Source organism: Pavona decussata, unplaced genomic scaffold (assembly GCF_977016875.1).
Source record: "Pavona decussata unplaced genomic scaffold, jaPavDecu1.1 SCAFFOLD_59, whole genome shotgun sequence".
Lineage (NCBI taxonomy): Eukaryota > Metazoa > Cnidaria > Anthozoa > Scleractinia > Agariciidae > Pavona > Pavona decussata.
Window position 1 is genome coordinate 592,273 of NW_028145481.1, and position 21,751 is coordinate 614,023.

The 21,751-nt window shown below is 38.5% G+C and overlaps 2 protein-coding genes across 2 annotated transcripts; both read right to left on the reverse strand.

Annotated features, from left to right (window-relative positions):
- Positions 1-1,020: 1,020 nt before the first annotated feature.
- LOC146479297 (KRR1 small subunit processome component homolog) lies at positions 1,021-10,010 on the reverse strand. The gene is made up of 12 exons (XM_085110938.1): positions 9,935-10,010; positions 9,809-9,844; positions 9,489-9,655; positions 8,753-8,887; positions 8,336-8,461; positions 7,409-7,492; positions 6,683-6,739; positions 6,094-6,258; positions 4,249-4,326; positions 3,604-3,703; positions 1,711-1,766; positions 1,021-1,372 (listed from the first exon to the last, which is right to left on the reverse strand). The coding sequence occupies exons 1-12, from the start codon at positions 9,963-9,965 to the stop codon at positions 1,307-1,309; spliced, it is 1,101 nt and encodes a 366-aa protein (XP_084967064.1). The 5' UTR covers positions 9,966-10,010; the 3' UTR covers positions 1,021-1,306.
- A 1,498-nt stretch (positions 10,011-11,508) lies between these two features.
- LOC146479298 (uncharacterized) lies at positions 11,509-20,403 on the reverse strand. Its single transcript, XM_085110939.1, has 9 exons — positions 20,114-20,403; positions 18,173-18,212; positions 17,335-17,445; positions 16,953-17,096; positions 16,249-16,340; positions 14,995-15,060; positions 13,749-13,812; positions 12,829-12,861; positions 11,509-12,228 (listed from the first exon to the last, which is right to left on the reverse strand). Exons 1-9 carry the CDS (start codon positions 20,255-20,257, stop codon positions 12,020-12,022), a joined length of 903 nt encoding a protein of 300 aa, XP_084967065.1. The 5' UTR covers positions 20,258-20,403; the 3' UTR covers positions 11,509-12,019.
- Positions 20,404-21,751: the final 1,348 nt, after the last annotated feature.

Consider the following 21,751-nt stretch of genomic DNA (forward strand, 5'->3'; position numbering starts at 1 on the left):
ATAACACATTGGAGCAACGTTTTCTAAAGGAATTCAAGGCCTCAGGCAAAAACTCCAGTGAATAAGAGCAAAAAGCAATCTGAAATGTGACATAGGTCAGTCGGTTACACTCTGAGCTCTTCAAAGAAAATACTATACAATATATAGTTACTACTGAATAAAGCTAAAGTCTTAAATAAGCTCAATTTTGGCATGCAGACTGGATGTCATGTAGGATGTGACATTTTGTATTTACTTATCGCATTTATTCCGAAATAGAGCCGAGCTTATTCGGGGCAAGTTGGATTTTCAAGAACAAATCAGCACTCACACTCACTTGTGCAAAAGCTCTTCAACTGAGTTAAAGCTATGCCACAACAGTCAGATTTATCTAAATTGTATTATGTAGTATGTGGATGAGCCGGCTTTCATCACAATTGACCCTGCTTACTAAACTTTGCTGGTAAAGTCAAACTTAACTTGTTGGTGTAGAAATCAATATTTGTATTTAAAACAGAGAGGTTGTGTTTCTCTGTGAACATACGCTCCCTAAAGCTCACAAAAAAAAATTTTTTTCAAGTAATCGTCTTTTCCTTACAATTACACATGATTTAAATAGCAAACACAAGCCTCCATGCACCCTCTGATCAGATGTTAACCTACAGTGTATAGACACTCCAGTACAGCCTATACAGAGTATGTGACAGAGGGGTTGCTACGTAATAGATCAAGCACGTGTCAGAGTGTTTCCTCCGATTTCCAAACACCGAGAAGTAGGTTGGAAAAACGAGGCGCAGCCAAGTTTTTTTTTTTAAACTAATTTCGAGGTGTTTGGAAATACGAGGAAACACTCTTTCGAGTGCTTGACATAGCTTCTCAAACTATTGATAATTCTTGGAGAAATTCGAAGCAAAAGTTCACAAAATTTTATGATAATTAAGATCACATTTCCAAACCTCGTTCACGGGACGGGTAGTGATTTCCTTTGTTTTCTCTTCATGAATTATTAATCAGTTTGAGAAGTACATGTAGTGTACAAATGCAAGAGGGTTTTTTTTTATCCCAAGGACTAGAATTTTAATCTGAGAATCACAGCAAGAAGGACACAAGAACACCAGAGACATTGTCTTTCATCCCATAGTAGTGTAGATGTGAAATTTCCACAGAGCTTGATATCCAGCCTTATATATCCAGCCAATTTGTTGAGTCAGTTTGTGATAATTGAGCTCAAGCATGTCCGTATGGATGTAGCTGCTGTACTAGAGTACAGTGGACTCTGCATGGTGTTAGTTGATGGCAGAATTCAGTGCAACACTTTCCCATTTGTTCAACTTTTGCCTTTCTTCTTTTTTGGTGGAATTTCTGAGGTGCTTTGTCCAAGACTTCTCCTCTTCTATGAAGGATAAAAACATTTGAAAGTGTAAAAAATAAAACAAAGTTTTACATGTACTGTTAGTTACAACTTTTTCTTCTAAAAGATGAAAATGTTTTGGGTACTGAGAATAAAAGTTATTTTCACCAGCAAAAATATACACAAACAAACAGCAACACTGGAAAGTTACTCTAGTTCTTATCATGTGTGGATTTCATCCACACACTCAAAAGTTTGTTCTGGTACTAAAACATATGAAGTTGATGAGATGAACTCTTCAATGATAATAACTGTTGTCAAAAGGTTACAGACAGGAGAATCGAATACAACAACTTCAAAGTCATAAAGAATGATCTTACCTGTGAATTTTTTATTTTCTTTTTCAAAGCTTCCACATCTACTTTATCCCCATTTTCTGGGAAAAAATAATAACAAAAACAATCTTTCAAACATATCAATACACTCTGTGTACAATAACTACAATAATTCATTGACAAGTTTATGCTTGTTTGCGATCCATCAGGTACGATATATATGTAATCTGTCTGTGTGGCCTATTAAGGGGTCTAAGTCAGTATATCCACAGTCTCAATTTCAAAACTTTGAACATTCGATTCTATATCCACTGCTCATATAGTTCAGTCTGTCTTCCTGTATTTGCACGCTATTTACTTGCCTCTATCTGCAGTCCCTTTATCTTATTTGTTTTGCACGTTAAAGGCAGGGGGGTAACTCAAAAACTGCAAGGTTCATAAATTTATCCCCCTGACTCAACTTGCTACAAACATCTCATCCCTAATATGTTGTAATTTATTGTAATTTGCAGTAGCCATTGTGTATTTTAATAGACAATTTTAAAAATAATAAAATGATAATAATAATAATAATAATAATAATAATAATAATAATAATAATAATTTTTTATAATAATGATATATTTTAAATATTGAATAACAAATAATAAAATAAGTTTTACAATCAACATGACTCTAAGCGTACTGTACAAGTATGGTTGCATGCAATAAAATTCAATAACATAACTGGAAAGGAATTTTTGCACACTATTAATATCGTGAAATGGATAACAACTCAAGACATTCAAGAGACATAATAATAATAATAAAAGTGTCAAGAGAGTAATTTGTAATAAGTCTGATAAAAAAATTCACTTGTTGTTGTTGAAAACTTGTGATGTGGTAATTTTCAGACAGAATGTCCCTGGCCTGTCAGAATGCTGTTTAATCAGGTGACATAATACAACTGCAAATATTTTTTTTGTCACAATACAGGAGGTCTAAAGATGTTTTGTTTTCATGTAAACGCATCCTCATCTTTCTCAATACCACCAAGCTGCTGCTGAATTTGAGAAATACATGTACAAGATTTTTCCCAGTGTTGATGTCTCAATTTCATGCAGCAGCTGTTTTAAATGTCATCATTTCATTTTCTTCACGTTGCTGTTATAGAGCCATATTGATTGTCACAATTTCAATACTTAGAGTAGCAGCTCTCACTCGTAAGCTTGTAATTGTTTTAATTGTGTAGCAGCTGCTATTGTTGCAGGTATTGTTCTGTTGTTTGTTCTATTGTTTCCTAGAAGGGTTACAAGCCAATCACGTGAGACCTTACGAGAGCTGCTACATCGCCCTACAATTTACCCTAACAGGGCTGTAGTTGTATGCAAAGTATTGAGTGTATGTAGGATCCCATTTCAGTGACTTTAATCATCCAAACAGCCTGCTCAAGATACAGTTGAGTTATCAGGCTTTAATGTCTTAATTCTCCTTGCTGTTCTCTAAATATTGCTTTTGTTACCAGTTGGGAGAATTTGTTAAACATCAACTTGAATACATTTTGTCATTGGTGATGAATTGCTGTATTCTCACGATCTGAATGCTTGATTAAGGAGTGATAGGGTAGGGAGAAGTTTGATACTGGTCAGTATTGGGACTTAAGGGTGTAATGAGTGACCAAGGGCAAGAGTTTCTTGTGTCGTTATTTATGTTGATAATTAGCACGTGCCAATGTCCTGCGTGGCATTCGCCAACTTGTATATATTAAGCTGCCCATAATTTATGTGTGTGTGCTCTCTCTTCCTCACTCGGCGAACCTGCGACGTTTCAACAATGTCTTGCGAGTAGCTTACATCAAAACCACAACGTTACATTTCTGAAAGGGTCAAGTTAAGGGTTTCATTTATCAAAACTTTACTGCACATACCACTGCAAGTTTAATCATTACATAAACCTTACGTTTTTTCTTAGCTTCCTTTTTGGGTTTTTCTTCTACTGGTGGAATGAATGCTTGTTCTCGCTGAGCTTTCCTCTTTTCTTCAGCCGCTGTTTGCCGAGACTATATTGTATAAAAATTTTAATAACAAATTAAAGCAAGTCAAAAGGAGCATACAAGACACTTGTGCTTTCATTTATACTAGGACCACGCTAAGCCAGAAAATAGCCTGGTTAAATTTTAATGCAAGAAATCTTTCACAAGATACATGTACTTTGGCCTTCTTGGAAACTCAGAAGGACTGGAGGGAGAGAAAAATACTTAGGAATGTAAATTCAACCCCTGGGACATTTTTCTTTATAAAATAAAAGAGGCGGTCAGGTGAGAGAAGGGATAACAGGACCACTGGGACCCTCTATAAGATCCTTGGTCAACAGAATACAGTGCCATAGCTACAAGATTCAATGCTGTCATACTGCTAAGTTAATGTCTCAGTACCTCGAACACATTCATTTTTTGGGCATTTTTCTTTTCAACTTGGTTTTTACCTTTTCAAATCCTACAACTTATTAAAAATAAAATGAGTTGCAAAAATAAATGACATTGGTACCTACATTCTATTCTAAGTTTTCTGAATGTAAGCATCATATTGACCCTCGTCAACATACCTTTCTTTCTTGTTGGGCTTTCAATTTCCTTTCTTTTTCTTGCAGAAAGTATTCACCACTTGCTAACTGCTTATCAATCTAAAACCAAACACAGGTAAAAGTAAAGTACCCAAGGAACCAAACTTCTAATCTGTGCCAAAACATTCTACATGTAACAACTGACATTTAGAGATACATAGGCCCTAGGCCAGGGTGTCATGTGACTTATTTTTCATAAAATTATGGGGTAAAATGTATTTGTAAAGCTCATAATTCCATGGCAAGAAGATCAAATGCACTTTACAGACTGTATGAGGGCACTCTCCAGATTAAATTAGAATTTGGAAATGTTTATTTTTAGGAGAGAGGAAAACCAGAGTACCCAGAGAAAACTTTTCAGAGCAAGGAATGGAACCCAGGCTGTATAACTCAGCCTATAATATAAAATACTTCTCCTTGACATGACCCAAGCTGCAAGAGCCTGTTGACAACAGAATTTCAATGCTGATTTCATCAATGAATCTTAGCAAAAAAGTTTACTGGAAGTGTGGTTGTTTGATGCCTAAAGCCTCTTTGGTTATGTTGTTTTCTTAGACCAGAAAGTTTACTCCACAATGTATCTCTTCACTGGGGGAGGGGGAAGCCTGGCCTTACAGTCAAATTATCCACATCCTGTGTGACCAGTATTTTTCAAATTTGAATGGAGTTTGGAAATTTACATGTCAGTTTTGAACAACGCCAGCAAGATTCCAGAGTTCCCATAGAAATTTCCCCCTTTTTATTGATGGTATAAAGGTATGAATTTTTCTTTGTAACATTGCAGCATTAAGTGTTGTAAAAATAACAATAACGATTATTGTTTGCCAAGTATATCAAATTTCTTTTCTTTTTTTTTTCAGTTAATACGAATTTTTAGGAAAGATTCCCAGAGAACTCTTCAAGATTCCATTCAAGTGCCGGACATTTACAAGATGAATTAAAATGTTCATTTCATTCTTGGAAATACTGGTCATGTGTAATGTAGACTGAATGTAAATGACCTACACTGTAGCAAGCCATCCAGGGGGAGTAGTAATACTTGAAAACACGATCATACTTTTTGTTTTTTTTCCCTTTGTTCACACTAAAACAATACAAAACACTGATAGAAACATGGAGTTTCAAAAATGGTTTCAAAAGTGGACACTTAAAAACACATAATTTTGAAAACGCTTTGTTCTTAGTGTGGACAGGTGAAAATGGAGTTTTTTGAAAATGATGACATAACATTTAATGTCACGGCATCAGTTCCAGTCCAAATCTAAGCATCTAGACATGCGCAACCCCAGGTCCCAGTCATTTTCATCATTTTCAAGTGTTTTAGTCAAGTGTGGACAGGTGAAAATGACATGAAAATGCTAGTATAGACAAAATATTTTACTACATTTACAACACGACGAAAACAGAGACTTTTGAAAAATAATGCATTAGTGTGGGCAGGGCTCTAGTTACTACATGCTACAAAGACTGAGTTAAGCTATGGCCATGTGGGCCATCTAGGCGTGTGTACAACTTTTACCTACCTACTAGACTCAAAACGTCAAACACTGAGCATGTTTAAATGAAATATGTTTGTGATTATTTATCCATACTTTGCTCAAAATGGCAGGACTCACCAACATTTTGTACAGTGGAACCTCGATTTAATGAAGGGCCAAGGGACTAGGGAAATTGGTTCGTTATATCTGTTCCATACTTTTAAAAGGCCGGGCTGGAGAATATTGTTTGTTATACCGAGGACTTTGTTATATAGAGGTTTGTTAAATCAAGGTTCCACTGTACATATTCAAAACCCTTGACCATGAAGCATATCTGAATATCAATTACCTTGCTTTCAGTTTGTGGTGGAGGGAAAGGAGTATATTCCTTTTTCTTAAACTTGGGTTTCTTAACCTTCTTTGCATTTGTCTGTTTAAACTTGGGAAGAAATCTGTCCCACGATTGATTTTTCAACTCTGGATCTTTGGCTAACTCTCTTTTGATCATCAGAGTCTGCAAAAAGGATTCAGAACAAGAGTTGAACATGGACCTAACTGTTCCAAGGTAAAAACACTCAAAATACATTAGAAATTGACTGCAGTAAACACTTTACAGTCAATCTACATCACGCATTACCAGTATTTTTGAAATTTGAATGGAGTGCCAGTGAGATTTCAGAGTTCCTATAGAAATTTCCCTTATAGTCTATTGGCAGTATCAAGCTATGAATTTTTCGTTATATTACAGCATAAAGTATTTAAAAAATAACAATAATATTGTTTCCCAAGCACAGTGTATTTTGATTTTTTTTTTTCTTTTCAGTTAATGCATCTTATTAGGAAAGATTTCCAGAGAAATATTCGTTTGAATGTTCATTTCATTCTTGGAAAAACTGGTCATGCTTGATGTAGACTGACTGTAAAGTACATTAATTTACCTTGATGTTGTAAATAGGGTGAACGTTTTTCATGGTGTCTTCTACCACTTTCCGAACCTGCCCAATATGGAAGTCACAAAGGTTAACAACATGTGCCCTGTTTTTAACCAACAGATTCAAAAGAAAAATATACAGAAAGCAGATTTACACAGCTCACAGTGCAAATGTGAGTGTGAATGCGGAAGAACTTGTACGTTTGTTTGAGCTTGAGATGCAGGGGTGATCTTAGTTGTCGTTTGACTTCACCCAGCCTCCTTCAAGTATATTAACAAGTGTGTGTATTCAGCATATATAAACACAAAGCAACAGTTTCCAATTTCAATATTATTGTACGCTAAAACAAGGAATGTCTGTCAGTAGATCTTGGGGGGAGGGGAGGGGCACAGATGGGGGGCTCAGCCTCCACCTTTTTGTCATACAATAATAAGGCTAGTGGACCAAAAGTTTTTAGAATTCTGAGGTATTTGCTATCAGGGTACCCACCTATACTCTAAGTTTTGTGTCTGTCACTCATAACTGTGTGTGTACTTTTTAAATTCATATCTAAGCACAGAAATCAGTCCAAATGCCTTCAGTGTAGCTAGTGGTATATCAGAGCCAGGCTTTGGCTAGAAATTTAAAATTAAACATCCAAGTGGCATGTCTGCTATTAATTCAAAAAAGAGGTGAATTTTCACTTAATATTTGTTTCAAAAAGATGGTGAAAAAAAAACCACAAGTTCTGACCTGTTTGAGTCCTTTGTATGGTCCTAAGGTGGCTACTGTGTTTCCTTGTACCATAATGTAACACTGAGTCAGTAGTTCAAGAGCCTTTGAGAAGATATGTAAGTACTTCAAGTTAGTTGTGAATGAATTTTCCTCTCAAGTCCCAGTCATCTCACCCTTCATTGCTCAGGGGTTCAACTCCCAAAGGGAAGTTCATGGATTTGAGTCAAGTAAGGATCTCAGAATTGTTCTTTGTAATCACATGCTGATCATACCCTGAAGACTACATCTTTGCTATTAATCACTACTCTCTCTAATGTTATAGTCTTCAAATTAACTCTATTTTACACAGATGAATTTTTAGCACCAACATCTTGGTATTCTTAATAAATGATAATGATAATGAAAATAAATCCTTTATTTACCATCGGCAGTGTTTATGTTGTGGTTAGATTTTATCCTTGGTTCAATTTATATTTTCATTTGTTTTTGAATATGGTAATATATGACAATGAGTATAAAACAAAGAAAAAGAAAAATTGAACCAAGGATAAAATTGAACCACAACATTTATAGCACAATTACTAGTGGGGCCAAGCATTAAACTTCATAAAGAAATAATTTAAACTGAACGTAACATGATCAATAAATCCCAACTGGCAGGAGGCAGACCAGCTGGCTATTTACAAGCGCGGCCGAGGAGTTGAACTCAGGGCTACGGAGAAACAACTCCAGCTAGCAGTCAGAGCGGGACTTGAACCCGGGACCTCCAGATTTCAAGTCCAGCATCCTAACCATTTGGCCACACTGCTTCCCTCCCATTTTGTGTTCACATTCTGTTCATAGTCCTTGATGTACATGCAATCCATGATGTTATGGCTTTAGTTTCACCCTTTTCCCTACTCCCCTGAATATTATTTTGTTACAGCTGTAGGTTCTCAAACTGACCTTTAACGTTGCTCCATTTGGTCCAATGAGCCTTTGTCTTCTTTTCACAAATCTCTCCCTGTTTCGAACTAGGGATCCAACCTTAATAATATCACATGCCACATCATCTTCCAGAACACGTTGAGCCTGTAGTGAAGTAGATATAAATTAAAACTGTCAAACACTGACAAAGTGTAAATCCAAGAAAAACTGAAAGAATGCTTTAAAAGCTGAATCATACATGGGTAATATTCTAACCATCAACATGAAAGTAGGCCATTAGGACAGAATGGTGACCATTTGAATGGGTGACGACAAACATTAAAGTAACACTATAATTTAGCTCTTTTAATGTACTCTTTAGACTCTACTGTGTGGAGATTGCCTGTTGTATGTGTGTGCCATTTATAGCCCATACACCTGTACAACTAAACAGACCTGCTCAAACGGAACACTTCTTGCCATAAGCTTGATCATGTCTCTGGCTTTAACGATGATGTATGGATCCCAAGTCTTTCTTGTTGTGCTCACTGTCATGCTTCCCTCAATAACATCCAGCTGACACTTCAATCCCTTTAACAATTTTATTTTGAAAACAAATGTCAGGTACCAGTATTGATAAAAGCACAGACTACAGGATATATACATGTACAGTCAAACCTGTATTAAGCTGCACCGTATTAAGCGGTCACCTTCTATTAAGCGGTCAGTTGTCAAAGTCCCGAAAATTACTTCCCTTATTTACTGTAATCCTGACCTGTATTAAACGGTCACCTCTATTAAGCGGTCGCGGTCACCCTATACTAAGTCCCAGCGAGCTGTTTCTATTGTCTTGACCTGTTTTAAACGGTCACCTTGTAAAAGGAAACCACTTAAATATGGTAACAAATAGCGTGCCAGGCAATTGATCTTCTAATGAGCAGCACAATTGTGGCGTTAATGTTTTACTAGTCTGTTTCAATACCATGCTCTCCTTTGTCATACCATTTTATTGCCGAACTTTCTTAACCAAGTAAGTGATGTATTCTGTGCAACCTGTATTAAGTGGTCAACCTGTATTAAGCGGTCACTTAGCCATTACCCGAAGGTGACCGCTTATTACACGTTTGACTGTATATAATGATAAAATTAATAAAATCTCAATCTAATGGTCTGTTTACATCTGAATTCTTACATATTCCTTCAACTTTTTTTCCACCAAAGGCCAGAATTCTCTGAGGTATTTTTCTCTATACTTCGGAAACAAAGTTGCAAATGAACTCTCTTCCAGCATTCCACGTGGATTGTCTTCAACAGTAAAAGGATCAATCTTCCAGTGGTCGATCCCCTCATGATCCCAAGCTGCCAAAAACAACAAAAATAAGTTATCGTCAGCTTAACTGCCCTGTATTCCCCTTTCAAAGTTCAGCTGCATTTTCACACTACCGTGAATGAACAAGCATACAGTCAGGCCTCTGCTTTAATAGCTTATTGGTTGAGTTTATCGCCACTTACGTTTGTCCTTCCTGTAGTTTCGTTTCTTGCTCTCCCCTTAAAGAAATAAAATGACATTTTAAATGCTTTTAAACCAGTTGAACTCCTTTCCTCAAGAAGTAAAAGCGAGATTTCACCTCCTCTTACCTGGGGGTTGTTGTGCTTCCGCGTCCGCCATGTTGAATCTTGCGTCCACATTTCGCTCCCAGTCCCTTTCTTCTGTTTTTAGTCTTTAAAGCCCAGACGAGCCCAGACTCCAACCGCGACCAAACCTTTTTGTTAGTCTGTGAGAAGTCTGCAAGTTTCCGATAAACAATACTAAAAAAGTTTTTAGGAACCATTAGCTGAATTGGGTTTCAGAATGTCACACATTCAAAGAGAAAACAATTCAAAGACGCACAGCGCCGACCAGCCTCCACATACTTCACTTTAGAAAAGACTTGAAGTCGAACTGAATAACCAGTAAGTAAACAGTCAGACTCTCAAAAGCCTTATTTCGATTTCGTTCCCCTCGCCCTCTCCTTCGCGTTTCTCGCGGAGCCTGGAACAGGCTATTACTCCCCTGAAAACGACTGCGTGGGTACGACAATAAAGCTCGCGGGTTAGTTTGGGTCGTTCAAGTGATTGTTGCGTGAGTGTGTCAAATGGTCGGCAAAAATGGTCCCTGGTCCGATCAAATACACTGGAGGTGAAGCTCGAGTCAAATGCAAAAAGGCAAAAAGTCACGGCTAAAACAGTGTTTCAAGACCCGCACAAGTTCGGTACAACCAACCTGAACTTCAATTTATAGTCTGCAAGAGCAGACTCCTTTTTGGCTTTTGTTTCACCCGCCGGAAAAGGAGTCTGCCGTGATCGCAGGCTACTTAATAAAAGAACAATCTTACATCAACTACTCTACACGCTAGTAGCTATGAGTAGTCGCAGAGCGCGGTAGGCCCATGAAGGCAGAGATGAAGTGCAAAAAAGAAGCTTTCGTTCGCTTCTTGCGCGCGGCAGGCTCGTGAAGGCATGAAGTTTGTAATAATTTATTTGGTTTTAATATAGTTGATGAATTGTCCGTGATTAAATAAAGATTATCTTTTCTTATCTTAAGTGCAAATAAAGGAAAAAAGAAAAAAAGGATAGATAGATAGACTGGAGCAGTCTCTCTTTTGCTCGAGTATCGAGTGCTTTGCCGCTCGTGCGCGCGACTAGCGCTTCAAATATCTTGCGTTCTGTCCCGCAGATCAGGCTCGAGCCAAAGAGAGACTGCTCGCGGTCTAAAAGAAAGAAAGAAAAGAGGAAGGTTTCGGTCGCTTCTCGCCATCGCTTTGAAAAGGAAACGACTGCTACAGTGTACGTACAACTGTACATAGGCCGCGGTGGGTGAGGATCTTAACTACATGAAGGACACCATGAAAGGGAGTTTAAGAGGTCGACTCTATGTAAGAAAAAAAAAACCTCCCTAGCGCAAGGTGTTGTTGGACTGTTGCAGCCTTACTCCTTAGACTTTCTCAAAGTCGCTCGCTCGCTTTCGAGCTCTGACAATCGCGCTTCGCGCTCTCTAAGCTCGACTTGTAAGCAAGTCTACCCTACTCCTCTGTTTAACGCATTTTTCACGAAAAAGGTTGGGGCCTGGGTGATTTTTAGAGTCTTCTCGTGTGTTTGCGGCCGACGTTCGCTGAGAGTAGAGTCTAAGAAAAACTATAGTCTAAGAAAAAATATCATGCTATACGAGCAACTGGCTGGGAAAGACAATTCTCTTGAATTTTATTTATTTAGCTTTAAATTAAGTGAACCATACAACTAACTTTCTCTTCTTATATTATTTTTCTATATATAACACGAGATGATCGCTATATTTTAACAGACAGTATAATTTTCTGTAGTTAATTTTTATTTATATAAAAGCAACGGCTTTTTGTCTGACTGTCTGAAACCTTACGTAAACATTAAATAATTTGTAAAGCCCTTAAAGCCCTTAAAGCTGTTCAATTTGTTACTGAAGAGTTTGTAAATAAAATTGTGCTTTGTTATCAATATGTTAAATAATAAAACAATTATCCTGTCTGATCTTGCGCGATATCGCCTGATTTTAGCCAACTCGGCCTACGTTCTTGTCGGCTAAGTATCAGGCGATATTCCGTGTGATTTCGCAGGATAATCCCCTTGTGGGGAGTGAATAATAAAGTATGTATGTATAACTGTTAAATATTGTACTGAATCGAGACATTTCCCGCTTTTTAAGGCCTATCAGACAAACAGCTGATCCTTTTGCCCGTCCGCATTTTTTCCCGCCTTTTTCTCGGCCGTACACGTGAACATCACGTGATATCCTGTGAGGCTCTTTCGTTTGATGATGTAGATGTTTACAACCCACACAATAGCCAAGCCAGTGATGAATCCTGCCACTATGACAACAGAGATTCCCTCTGGAGATTGCAGTCGGAAATGTTTACCGCCTAAAATGAGACAACGGAAGAAGTATGTTAGCAGAAAAGATGACAAATACGAGCCCGTTGCAGTAGGAGAATGGCATAAAATCTACGCCCCGTGCGGAGTATCTGCCCCTGGGTCTCCAGTGATGACGATGCAAGCAAATACACATTACATTAAGGAGAAAAGCGACAAAAGGGATAAGACTTATAGTAGTTGGGCGAGAGGGAAGATGCAGCGATTAGTCCTTGTGTGTCCTAGAGTGACTGTGGCGGCAAATTCTGGAGGCACACTTTAATGTCCACTCAAAACTTCTTGGAAACTATTCACTAACAGTTTTGAGTTAGTTTTCTGGAATTTGAAACTAAATTTCAAATTCTGAGTGGACAGTAGAACTCGCGGTCCTCGAGAGCATATGAATTATGTTACTTAGCACGGGTGGCTGCATGTCACGTTATGAAGTGTCTACGAAACCGTCATCTGAAAGCTTGCTGCCGTGCTGTTTAAACCAGCTTTGTTGTGTCGATTTGTATCCAGAAAAGAGCCGGCACTCATGTTCTCGTTTGTGATTCTGCTATTTTATTTAAGTAACTACTGACCAAAGTAAAATTTAATTAATATCTGACCTGTTCGGTGAACTGTGAATCCAACACCCCAATCTACAATACAACACATTTTATTAATTCAATTTACTGCCGGGGTTTTGGGGTTTTTTGCAACCAATATTAAAAGCAAAAAAGTTCAGCAATGTTAAATGTTAAAAAAATAAATAATAATAATAAATAAAAAATTATGCGCGGATCTAGGGGAGGGCTCCGAGATGTTCCATCTCACGAAGAGAAGCGAGTGGAGCGTTCTAAGCCCCCCTCCGGCCCTTCCCCCTCTTACCTGAAGGTTTGGGCCCGCCACTGACATTACGGAACTTTCGCAAAGACGACGGCGACGACAGCGAAAACGTCACTATTCAAAAGAATTCGTGTCTTTTCAAACGTCGCTCGATTATTCCAACTCGCTTTAAATGTCAAATGTAGGTGAAATTTCCTGGAGTTGAATTCTTGGAGACCGCACCCAAGTTTAGAAAGAGAAAGAAAAATTGATCGTCGTGTGTTTACGTCCTCCATAACTGAAAACGTCCCATCAGGAAATTTCACGTCCTAGTCGTGTAGTGACGGCAAAGAAATGCACCAAAAAGTGTAATGCCCGTGCAGAGTTGTTGTTTTGGCTATTAAGCCTATTGCTTTTTTGACGTTCTCGTTGCCGTCGCCGTCGTCGTTATAAACCATCATGGACAGGTTTCGAACTCGGCCACTCGCGCACTGAGCTTAAAGCTCTTAATCAGAAGTACGAGATTTTGGGGTCAAAGGTACTCAGTGAATTAAACGAATTGACTGCATCTATAACGTATACACACAAAAAATATGTTTTGGAAAAGAAGTATGGTGGGCTGATCAAAATGATGTGCCCTGATGGTCAACTAAAAAACAAACGCATGAAACATTGATTTGGATTTGAAAAGTGAGAAATGTAAGGAGGCATTTTGTTATACCTGGAATTTTTGGGTCAAAATCCTCCATTTCAACTGAATCTCTTTTCATGGGCAAAGGAATAACCTGAGGAAACGATAAAATGAGTGAGAGGTGTCACGATTAAACAATACAGTAGAATCTCAAATGGTACTGATCAAGAGAAAACACCCGAAATAATTAAATCAAACTTGGTTCGATAATTCAAGCTGACAGTAATTTCGCCTTCTTTAATCATGGTACTGCTGGGTTTGTCTCGGCTCTTTTATTGCTGCACTACGAGGGAGTTTTGTTTTGTGACGAAGAAGACACTGCAGATGTGTAAGTGACAGTATTAGGCGAAAAAGAAAATGCGGTGACAATTTTTTCCAGGAAATTATTCAATTCCGCGATTCAGCGAACTGAAACAATCGCCATACCGTTGGGTGGGTTCTAAATTCAGTCAAATTTGAGATGATGACGGATAAAGCGGCCTTCACACGGCAAACTAAAGTTGGCAAACTTGTGTTGGCAAACTCAAGTTGGTGTGTGTGAACGGCACAAAAACAGTCGGCAAACAAGTTGGTAAACTGTTGGCGACAAATAGAGCTTGCCTCTATTCTCGCCAACTTTTTCACCACTTTTTCGTCTTGGTAAACTCGTATTTGACGTGTGAACGGTTGGCAAACGTGTGTTGGTGACTGTCAACCAATCAAAATACGCGCTTTATTCACGTGATTTGCGTGACACTTCACAGAATGGCGGACGGACGTGTAGACGAAGGTGCAACTTTTCAATTCACCGAGGAAGTTCAAAACTTAGTTGTGGCTTAACCATTTCTAAAAGCTCGTCGAAGCAAGTTTGGTCCTTTCGCAAAAAATTTTTGAATGCTGCAGCATCTTCCGCGAGAAGCTCTTGGACGAGCGTGTTGTAAGCTCCAAGGGTGGGATTTCTACTGACATAAGGTTTCGTCCAAACCTTTCTATTTTTCCAGCGCTTTCTGTTTCTTCTTCGGCGTTAACATACAATAGGACCAAGACACAAGCGGCAACTTTTTGTGAGTGCCACTGCAGACCACTGCACTACGTCGGCCCTGTTGCAAAAATTAGTGTGTGTTGTGATTTGATGCGAGTTTGACGTGTGAAGGCTCGAGTTTGCCAACTTTTTGAAGTTCGCCAACACGAGTTTGCCAACTTAAGTTTGCCGTGTGAAGGCCGCTTAAGAGAAGCATTAAAAAGGATATATAAAAAATGCCATTTCTTTTCTTTAACATTGAGGCTTACTACTTACTGCGAGGAAAATTTTGTTTGGGTATTTCCATTGTTCGGTTTCGTTGATATTAAGGTGCAACTGGTCCTAAAAATTAAAGATAAAAGAACGTTTTATTAGTTTTTTCACGTACAACGGTGTTTCTATAGCCCGCCAAATTAACTACCGTGTAACAGTTATCATTATCAGTCAGATAAGCGTTGATCTCTCAGTAGATCGACTGTTGTCAGAACCATCTTACCCAACCCTTCACTGCAGAAGTAAACAGCACAATGCATGGACCAATCAGAATTGATAGAAAATACATAACTAGCATCATGCACGGGAAAATGATCATAAGCAAATCACGATTGGTAATGGTCTGATCCTCATTGGTTGAGATTTTTTAACCAATCACAAAGCGTCAAAAGCAAAGCCAAACAAAGCGAACGCGAATCACTTTCGTCACCGAAAACCGCTCTAAGGTTATCGTAATCATTATCATGTTTATGTTTTCAGATCTTCATTGTTTTGCTTGCAGCGTATATCAGTAGTAGTACAATTTCAAGTTCTCGAAGTGTACAACGTTCAGAAGTCCCCTTTTTCAGTTCTCCCTTTGGCCGCTAACATAGCTAGGTTCCACTTTATTGTTTTCATATCTATATTTTACACTGATCGACACTGAACTCCTTGAACTCCAATACAGGTTATTACGTTGCTCTCTCCTTTGACCGTAGTGTGGTCTTCGAAAAGAGAGCTTCTGCGTTTTTTTCCTTGCAAAGACTCAAGCAAAAGATCCTTCATTATGAGGGCTTTCCACAGTGTATATAATGTTGTATGTATAATTATAGTGTTTATAAAATGATAGAATTGTGATTGTAATTGTATTTCATTTTATTTTATTTTGTCTATTTACTCTTTCTTTCTAATATTTATTTTCTCGAAGATATTAGCTATTCAAAGCTACTCTGTAAATTCGAGGATAAATAAAGTATATGTATGTATGTATGTATGTATGTATGTATGTATGTATGTATGTATGTATGTATGTATGTATGTATGTATGTATGTATGTATGTATGTATGTATGTATGTATGTATGTATGTATGTATGTATGTATGTATGTATGTATGTATGTATGTATGTATGTATGTATGTATGTATGTATGCATGTATGTATGACGGGCTATCAGTGCAAATCCCGCTCAAAAAAAGTGCTGGCAGCGAATGAAAAGATAGGAACCATACACAGTGCAGTCATAAAGTGTATTTATCAATAAAAATCAGTCAATTACCTTGGGTAACATTTTGCAGCGGACGAGACCTGGGTCCCCTACTGATGTCCAAACCACTAGGTAACCACGCCAGTTCAAGGAAATGTTCACATCTACGATAAAAAACATAAGAAACAAATACCTTGGATGCAAAAGGCTTTTTTGTACAGCTTCCGGTTCCGGTCGAAGTCTCTTACTGTCTTTCTAGTATGGCCTGCGCGAAAAGGTTTTTCTGTCCTCGTGACGTCGGCCTTCGCCCGACGACAATTGGCCTCCGACCGATTCCGAGTCCTCAAGGCAATCGAGAAAAACCTCTGCCCAGTTGTTCAAAGCACGATTAAGTTAATCCTGGTTTAACGTGAACTTTGATTCCATTTTAATTACTAATCAATACAGATTCTTCTAGAAGATTTTTGTGCCTTAGTTTTGCCTTAGACTTTTCTTTACCATTGGGTTAAAATTAGCTCTTCAAAGCATTTTTTTAATGAGCGAAATGAAAACCCCGATTAACTTTTAATCGGGGATTAGCGTTAATCGGCTTTCGAACAACCGGGCCCTGGGTGTGAATCAAGAGAAGGGCTTTAGGACTATACAACTTAACTGCGTAATACAGGCGATATTTTATTGCAGCTTATTGGCAATAATCAGCTGTTTTGAAAGTCTCGAAATGATGTTGTACACATTACGTAGTACATTGATCATTTCTACCTATTTGTCTTTGATACCTTTTGGAGCTGTCCAGTTGACTTTAGCCACCCATCCCTGGCTGTTATCCTTCGTTTGCTTTACGAATTTTACATTTACATCTGACACATCCCCCGGTATGACTTCATTTGGCCTCGGTTTATGAAAAGCCCCACTCGGACAACCTAATGAAAAAGAAACAACAGAAAAAGGCTTAAGAAAAATCAAGGAATTAAACCATGGCGGATGCAATGATACGGTGCCTCCTAGACTTGCCTCAAGTCGTCTTCTTATGTGCCGAAAGAGTGACCGACGAGCGACATTTTTCAGGTAAAGAAGTAACTCGAACCGGTTGAAAATCAATGAAGACTGAGAACGGGGCTCTATTTAAAGATCCTGGCCGCCTTATAATTTGATACCCACCGTTTTCTAGGACTTTAGTTGAATTTGGTGTGGTCTCAGTTGGTGTTAAGCTGAGGGAAAGTTCCGGTGTTGACGACTGTGTAGCTGGTCGAGTTACAGCATTGGACTTTTCTGTATCGAGATACAAATGTTAATTTTAATTAGTTTCCAGTCAGTGTAATGCGACTTTTTATTTGTAGACTGCGCGCGAGCAGTCGTACTTTTTTCATCAGATCACGCGCGGAAACTACGCAAATTAGAAAAGTGAACGGGGAGGGATTGGGAGGGGAAGGAAAACGTAGCACGCCCGCGTTTCTCGCGGCTTGACCGCTCGCAAGATCCATCGCGCGCTGACCTCACGCGCTACAAAACTTAAGGGGAAAAAGAGACTGCTTGCAGTCTATTTTACATGCAAAACGAAACAAAATGTTGTTTAGACTGTGTTGCGCACTTGGATAAACTCCAACTTACCACTGATGAAGAGGCAGCAGCCTCGAAACGTCTGGTATTTTATTTTACATTTTGCGCTAGAAAACAACTTACCACTACTTTTATTTTACATGCAGTCTAGTTTATTGAACAGAAAGAAAAAAACTCATTCTGATCTGGTTTGGTGTGTCTTTTTTTTTTTTTAACTCTATTCCACTGATATAGAGTTCAACACTTTCCTACATCTAGCTTACAACCTTAAAGAGAGCTTTACTTTCCCCCATCTTAAAAATTCATAGTTTCGCTCATCCTGCTCCCCCCCAATGGTCTTCTCGTCTCGTAACCATTCATAGTATCCTACATTCCTCATCAGTCCACGACAGCGGTGAACTCTCCAAAATAACCTGTAGTTGTTTCAGTCAGCACTAACCTTTTGCCTTTAACAAGCACTCCTTCATACATGCCTCGGACTGTTGAGATATGAGATTAATAAAACCATTCAATAACGTGTAAAATATGAAGCTCATCAGTATGTTTCTTAGTCTTTGCAGAACTGTTTTATAAGAAAACTGCTGGAGTATCTTTCAGCGTCTGCTTTTGGCTTGAGTTTAAGTAATTTCTACTTGTAATTAACCACCGACTTGCTAGGAAACTTCCAGTCTGATATCAAGCCGACAACGTTGCTCAGAATTCTAGTCTGGGATCGATGTGTCGAGTTCTTGTGCGAGCATGCGCGACAGGCGTTGTCATCGGAAACGAATCATGATTGAACGAAAAGGTAGACATTTGACAATAGCACCTTATTGTATTAGTGTGGACAGCGAAAACGGAAAACGCTGACGCGGGAAATGCCACAATATCGCGGGCGCGACTATTGCGGCGCATGCGTGTTTTAACATTTCCTCGTGGCGTATCAGCGTTTAGGAGCATTTTAGTGTATACGGAAGAACACTGTGCGAAAACAATAGTGTGAACACGAAGCTTTTGATGCTTTTTTCAAACACCCCATGCGTTTGCGTGGACGGAGCCTTGATACAAATCCCGTGGTCACATTTGCTGCTCGAAAACAATTAGCTATTTGTAATATAGTTTATTCCACGAGCGCGCATTAGAAATGAGACTGATAGATAGCCAACGAGGTGCGTGCCGCCATCATCCCATATCTAACAAGCCTGAATGAACGCTGTTTATTGTTTTAGATCTTGCCGTTTTATTTTGGAAGTAATACCAGAAAGCCAGTTTAAATGGCTGCTGACATTTCACCTGGATAATGGTTGTAATGTAATATAACTTTAGCGCGAAATTTCACCGTTAATTTATGTTTTCACACGTGAAATTACAAAATTGCTATGGCAACATTTCTCCATACAATAAACAAGTCAACTCACGATTGTGAGAGTAATTTGTCAACCGTGACATCAAAAAGTAATCAAATGGTATACTCGTGAAATTAGGAAATAAATTTCACTTGCGTTTTATCAAAATTCTATTAATTTCCCTCACCTAAAGGCTCGCGAAATTATTAGAATTTTGACAAAACGTGCGTGAAATTATTTCCTTGTTTTACTTGTCGCCATCTGATTACCATACTCATATTTCATGGGAGCTAAGCCGGCCAATCAAAAGCTCTGGAATTACATCATCCAATGATATATCCGCTTCATTCGAAGTGTTTTAGGAACAACGACAGTTTTTGTTAAATCACTCACTGACGTTTTAAAGCAAATTTCCTGAAACCCAAATTACCGAATCCCTGTTTGAGAGCGCATAATCACTACCGTATCCTGATCTCATCTTAGTTCGATTTTTAATTTCCTCATCAGGGTTGAAACTGATGCAGGAAATTTCGTTTTAATTTTCGGCCAAATTGAAATTACGCATAGCTAAAACGGAACAGGACAAAAATCGTTGGAAACCGCAAAAAAGAAACATCACAAACTCCTTTTAGCAAAACGGTCAAAAATTGCTCCTAAACGTGATTGGAAAAGAAGGTTTTTAAAGTATATACAATAATTAAATAAGCAAAACGTGACTGTCGTCCATGTAAGCGTGACAGTCGGACACCAGGGAAACATGAAAATATTCCCAAAAGTAAACGAACACTTTCAGTAAAATTTGATCCGTTCCTTTGTATATTTCTGTTGTTTCTCCTACACACTCAGTTCTAAAAGAAATGGGATAACAGTCCAATTCTCTGTTACTACCTTGTTCTTACATGTACTTCCACTTAACATTAAATTTCGGTAACTTTATACATCTCCATCTGGCCTTAACCTACGCATACACAAAATATCTCATGCCGGTTTCTTTGTATGTGTTTAACTTGCGAGAAAGTTAGGAAGACAAATGAATAAATTGTGATTGGTCTTACTTGAAAATCCTTTGATTTGCCTGTGGACCTTGCCTCGCTGCATAATCGTGTACATTCGGCGAAGAAGCCATCTTCGCAGTGAACTTTGCAAAAACAAGACACCCACGCAAGGAAAATTACAAGCTGGGCTTTAAGCCTGTTCATGGCGGAGCTAGATGAAACTGCAAGTTACTACCATTACACAGTAATTATATATCTCATTGAGCTGAAGAAGGTGTGATGACTTATATTGCCGCGAGGCTAACCAACGGCAACCGAGGTTAACGCTTAGGCACGCTACGGGAAGTTGTAATTAATATTGCATAAACATGATCACGGTAATAATTGCAGAAACTGTCTAACAGTTTGTGTGACAGATGTTAGAGGAAGTTCTTTATTTCCGAGATAATGTTTACAATCGTCCAATGATCTAAAGGAGCCGCTGTGTGAATATTGTCAGATCACTCTGTTTGAGGACGTCAGTTTCATCTGGCTTCCCGTTTCAGTTTTGCCGTTTTCAAGTCAAAATGAAACTTAAAGTTGATTTAAATTTCTACAACGCAAAAACCGGAAACACTCTAACCAAACACACACAGGATTTCGCCCAGGGACTTAAAAAATTATGACATTACTGTAAAACGAATGAATGCTTGAGTAAATCTTTAATGTGGGGTCTTTATCCCTAGCTACTTCCTCGAGTCTATTTTTGTTCCGAAAAATATTGTTACTCAGGAGACCACATTAAATTTTAAACCAGCGCGGAATAAAATCGCCAATGTGACGCCAGTTTCTTAGCATCGCAAAGAGGAGTTCTTTTCACTCTTTTCGCTGGGGTTTTCTGTGGGAAAAATGAAATTTCAGCTTCAGTCCCTTCTTAAACTTATGTGCAAGAAGAAGCAATTTCTTTCCCTTTCAGCGGCCTATTTAATTTCCTGCGGAATTGGGTCGTTTTTTCTTTAGCTTCCTGGAAGCGATATTTGTAGGAATTCGCAAGGTTTCTGTATCATCACGTAAACAACTATCCAAGGACGACGTGATCAAATTTGACGAATGCCACCAGAAATTTTGGTAGATTGTTTTTCTCATTTCACGGTTGTCATGAAATTTTTTAAACAGCACGCTTTAAACTACAAGGAGAGGGTTTTTCTTCATTAAAAAAAGCTGTCCGCTGTACTCCTCGTGCGATTCCTGGTAGACTGCAGCGAAACACGCGAGCTCTCCTCGCAGTAGGCAATTTCCGCGCGCGCTCGCGTGTTTCCGGCACTCAGTTTACTATTCCAGCATGAGGGACTAATCTAGTTCTGGTGGCGAGGATTTCGGATTGGAGAAATTATTTCAAAGATTTTTTTTCGATGGTTACACGACTTCATTACAATAGGTTTGATATATACTGTACAAATTTACGTTCTTCACCGCGGATTCTCGAGCAAAAGGGTTCCCTTACCGGTTTCTCTTACTCTGTCAGCTTATGATCGCATTTTAAAACTATTGTACAGGTCCCGTTTCAGTGAAGTGCTTTGTCTGATTTGATAATTTTCACGATGTTTTATGGGAATCTACAAATGCTTTATATTGTACCGATTACAAAAGCCTTGCCGGTTGGTGTTCCTTAAATTTCACTTGTAGAGTCGACCCCATCTTGTAAAAATTAGGTCTTAG

Excerpts from the sequence above, each read along its gene's own strand:
- LOC146479298 (XM_085110939.1), bottom strand. The coding sequence starts at position 20,257 with ATGAACAGGCTTAAAGCCCAGCTTGTAATTTTCCTTGCGTGGGTGTCT. Across the intron at positions 18,213-20,113 it reads GCAAATCAAAGGATTTTCAA|TCCGAGGCATGTATGAAGGA; the intron begins GTAAGACCAATC and ends ATATCTCAACAG. Across the intron at positions 17,446-18,172 it reads GTGCTTGTTAAAGGCAAAAG|AAAAGTCCAATGCTGTAACT; the intron begins GTTAGTGCTGAC and ends ATCTCGATACAG.
- LOC146479297 (XM_085110938.1), bottom strand. The coding sequence starts at position 9,965 with ATGGCGGACGCGGAAGCACAACAACCCCCAG. Across the intron at positions 6,259-6,682 it reads ACCCTATTTACAACATCAAG|ACTCTGATGATCAAAAGAGA; the intron begins GTAAATTAATGT and ends TCCTTTTTGCAG. Across the intron at positions 1,373-1,710 it reads AGAAAATAAAAAATTCACAG|AAGAGGAGAAGTCTTGGACA; the intron begins GTAAGATCATTC and ends TATCCTTCATAG.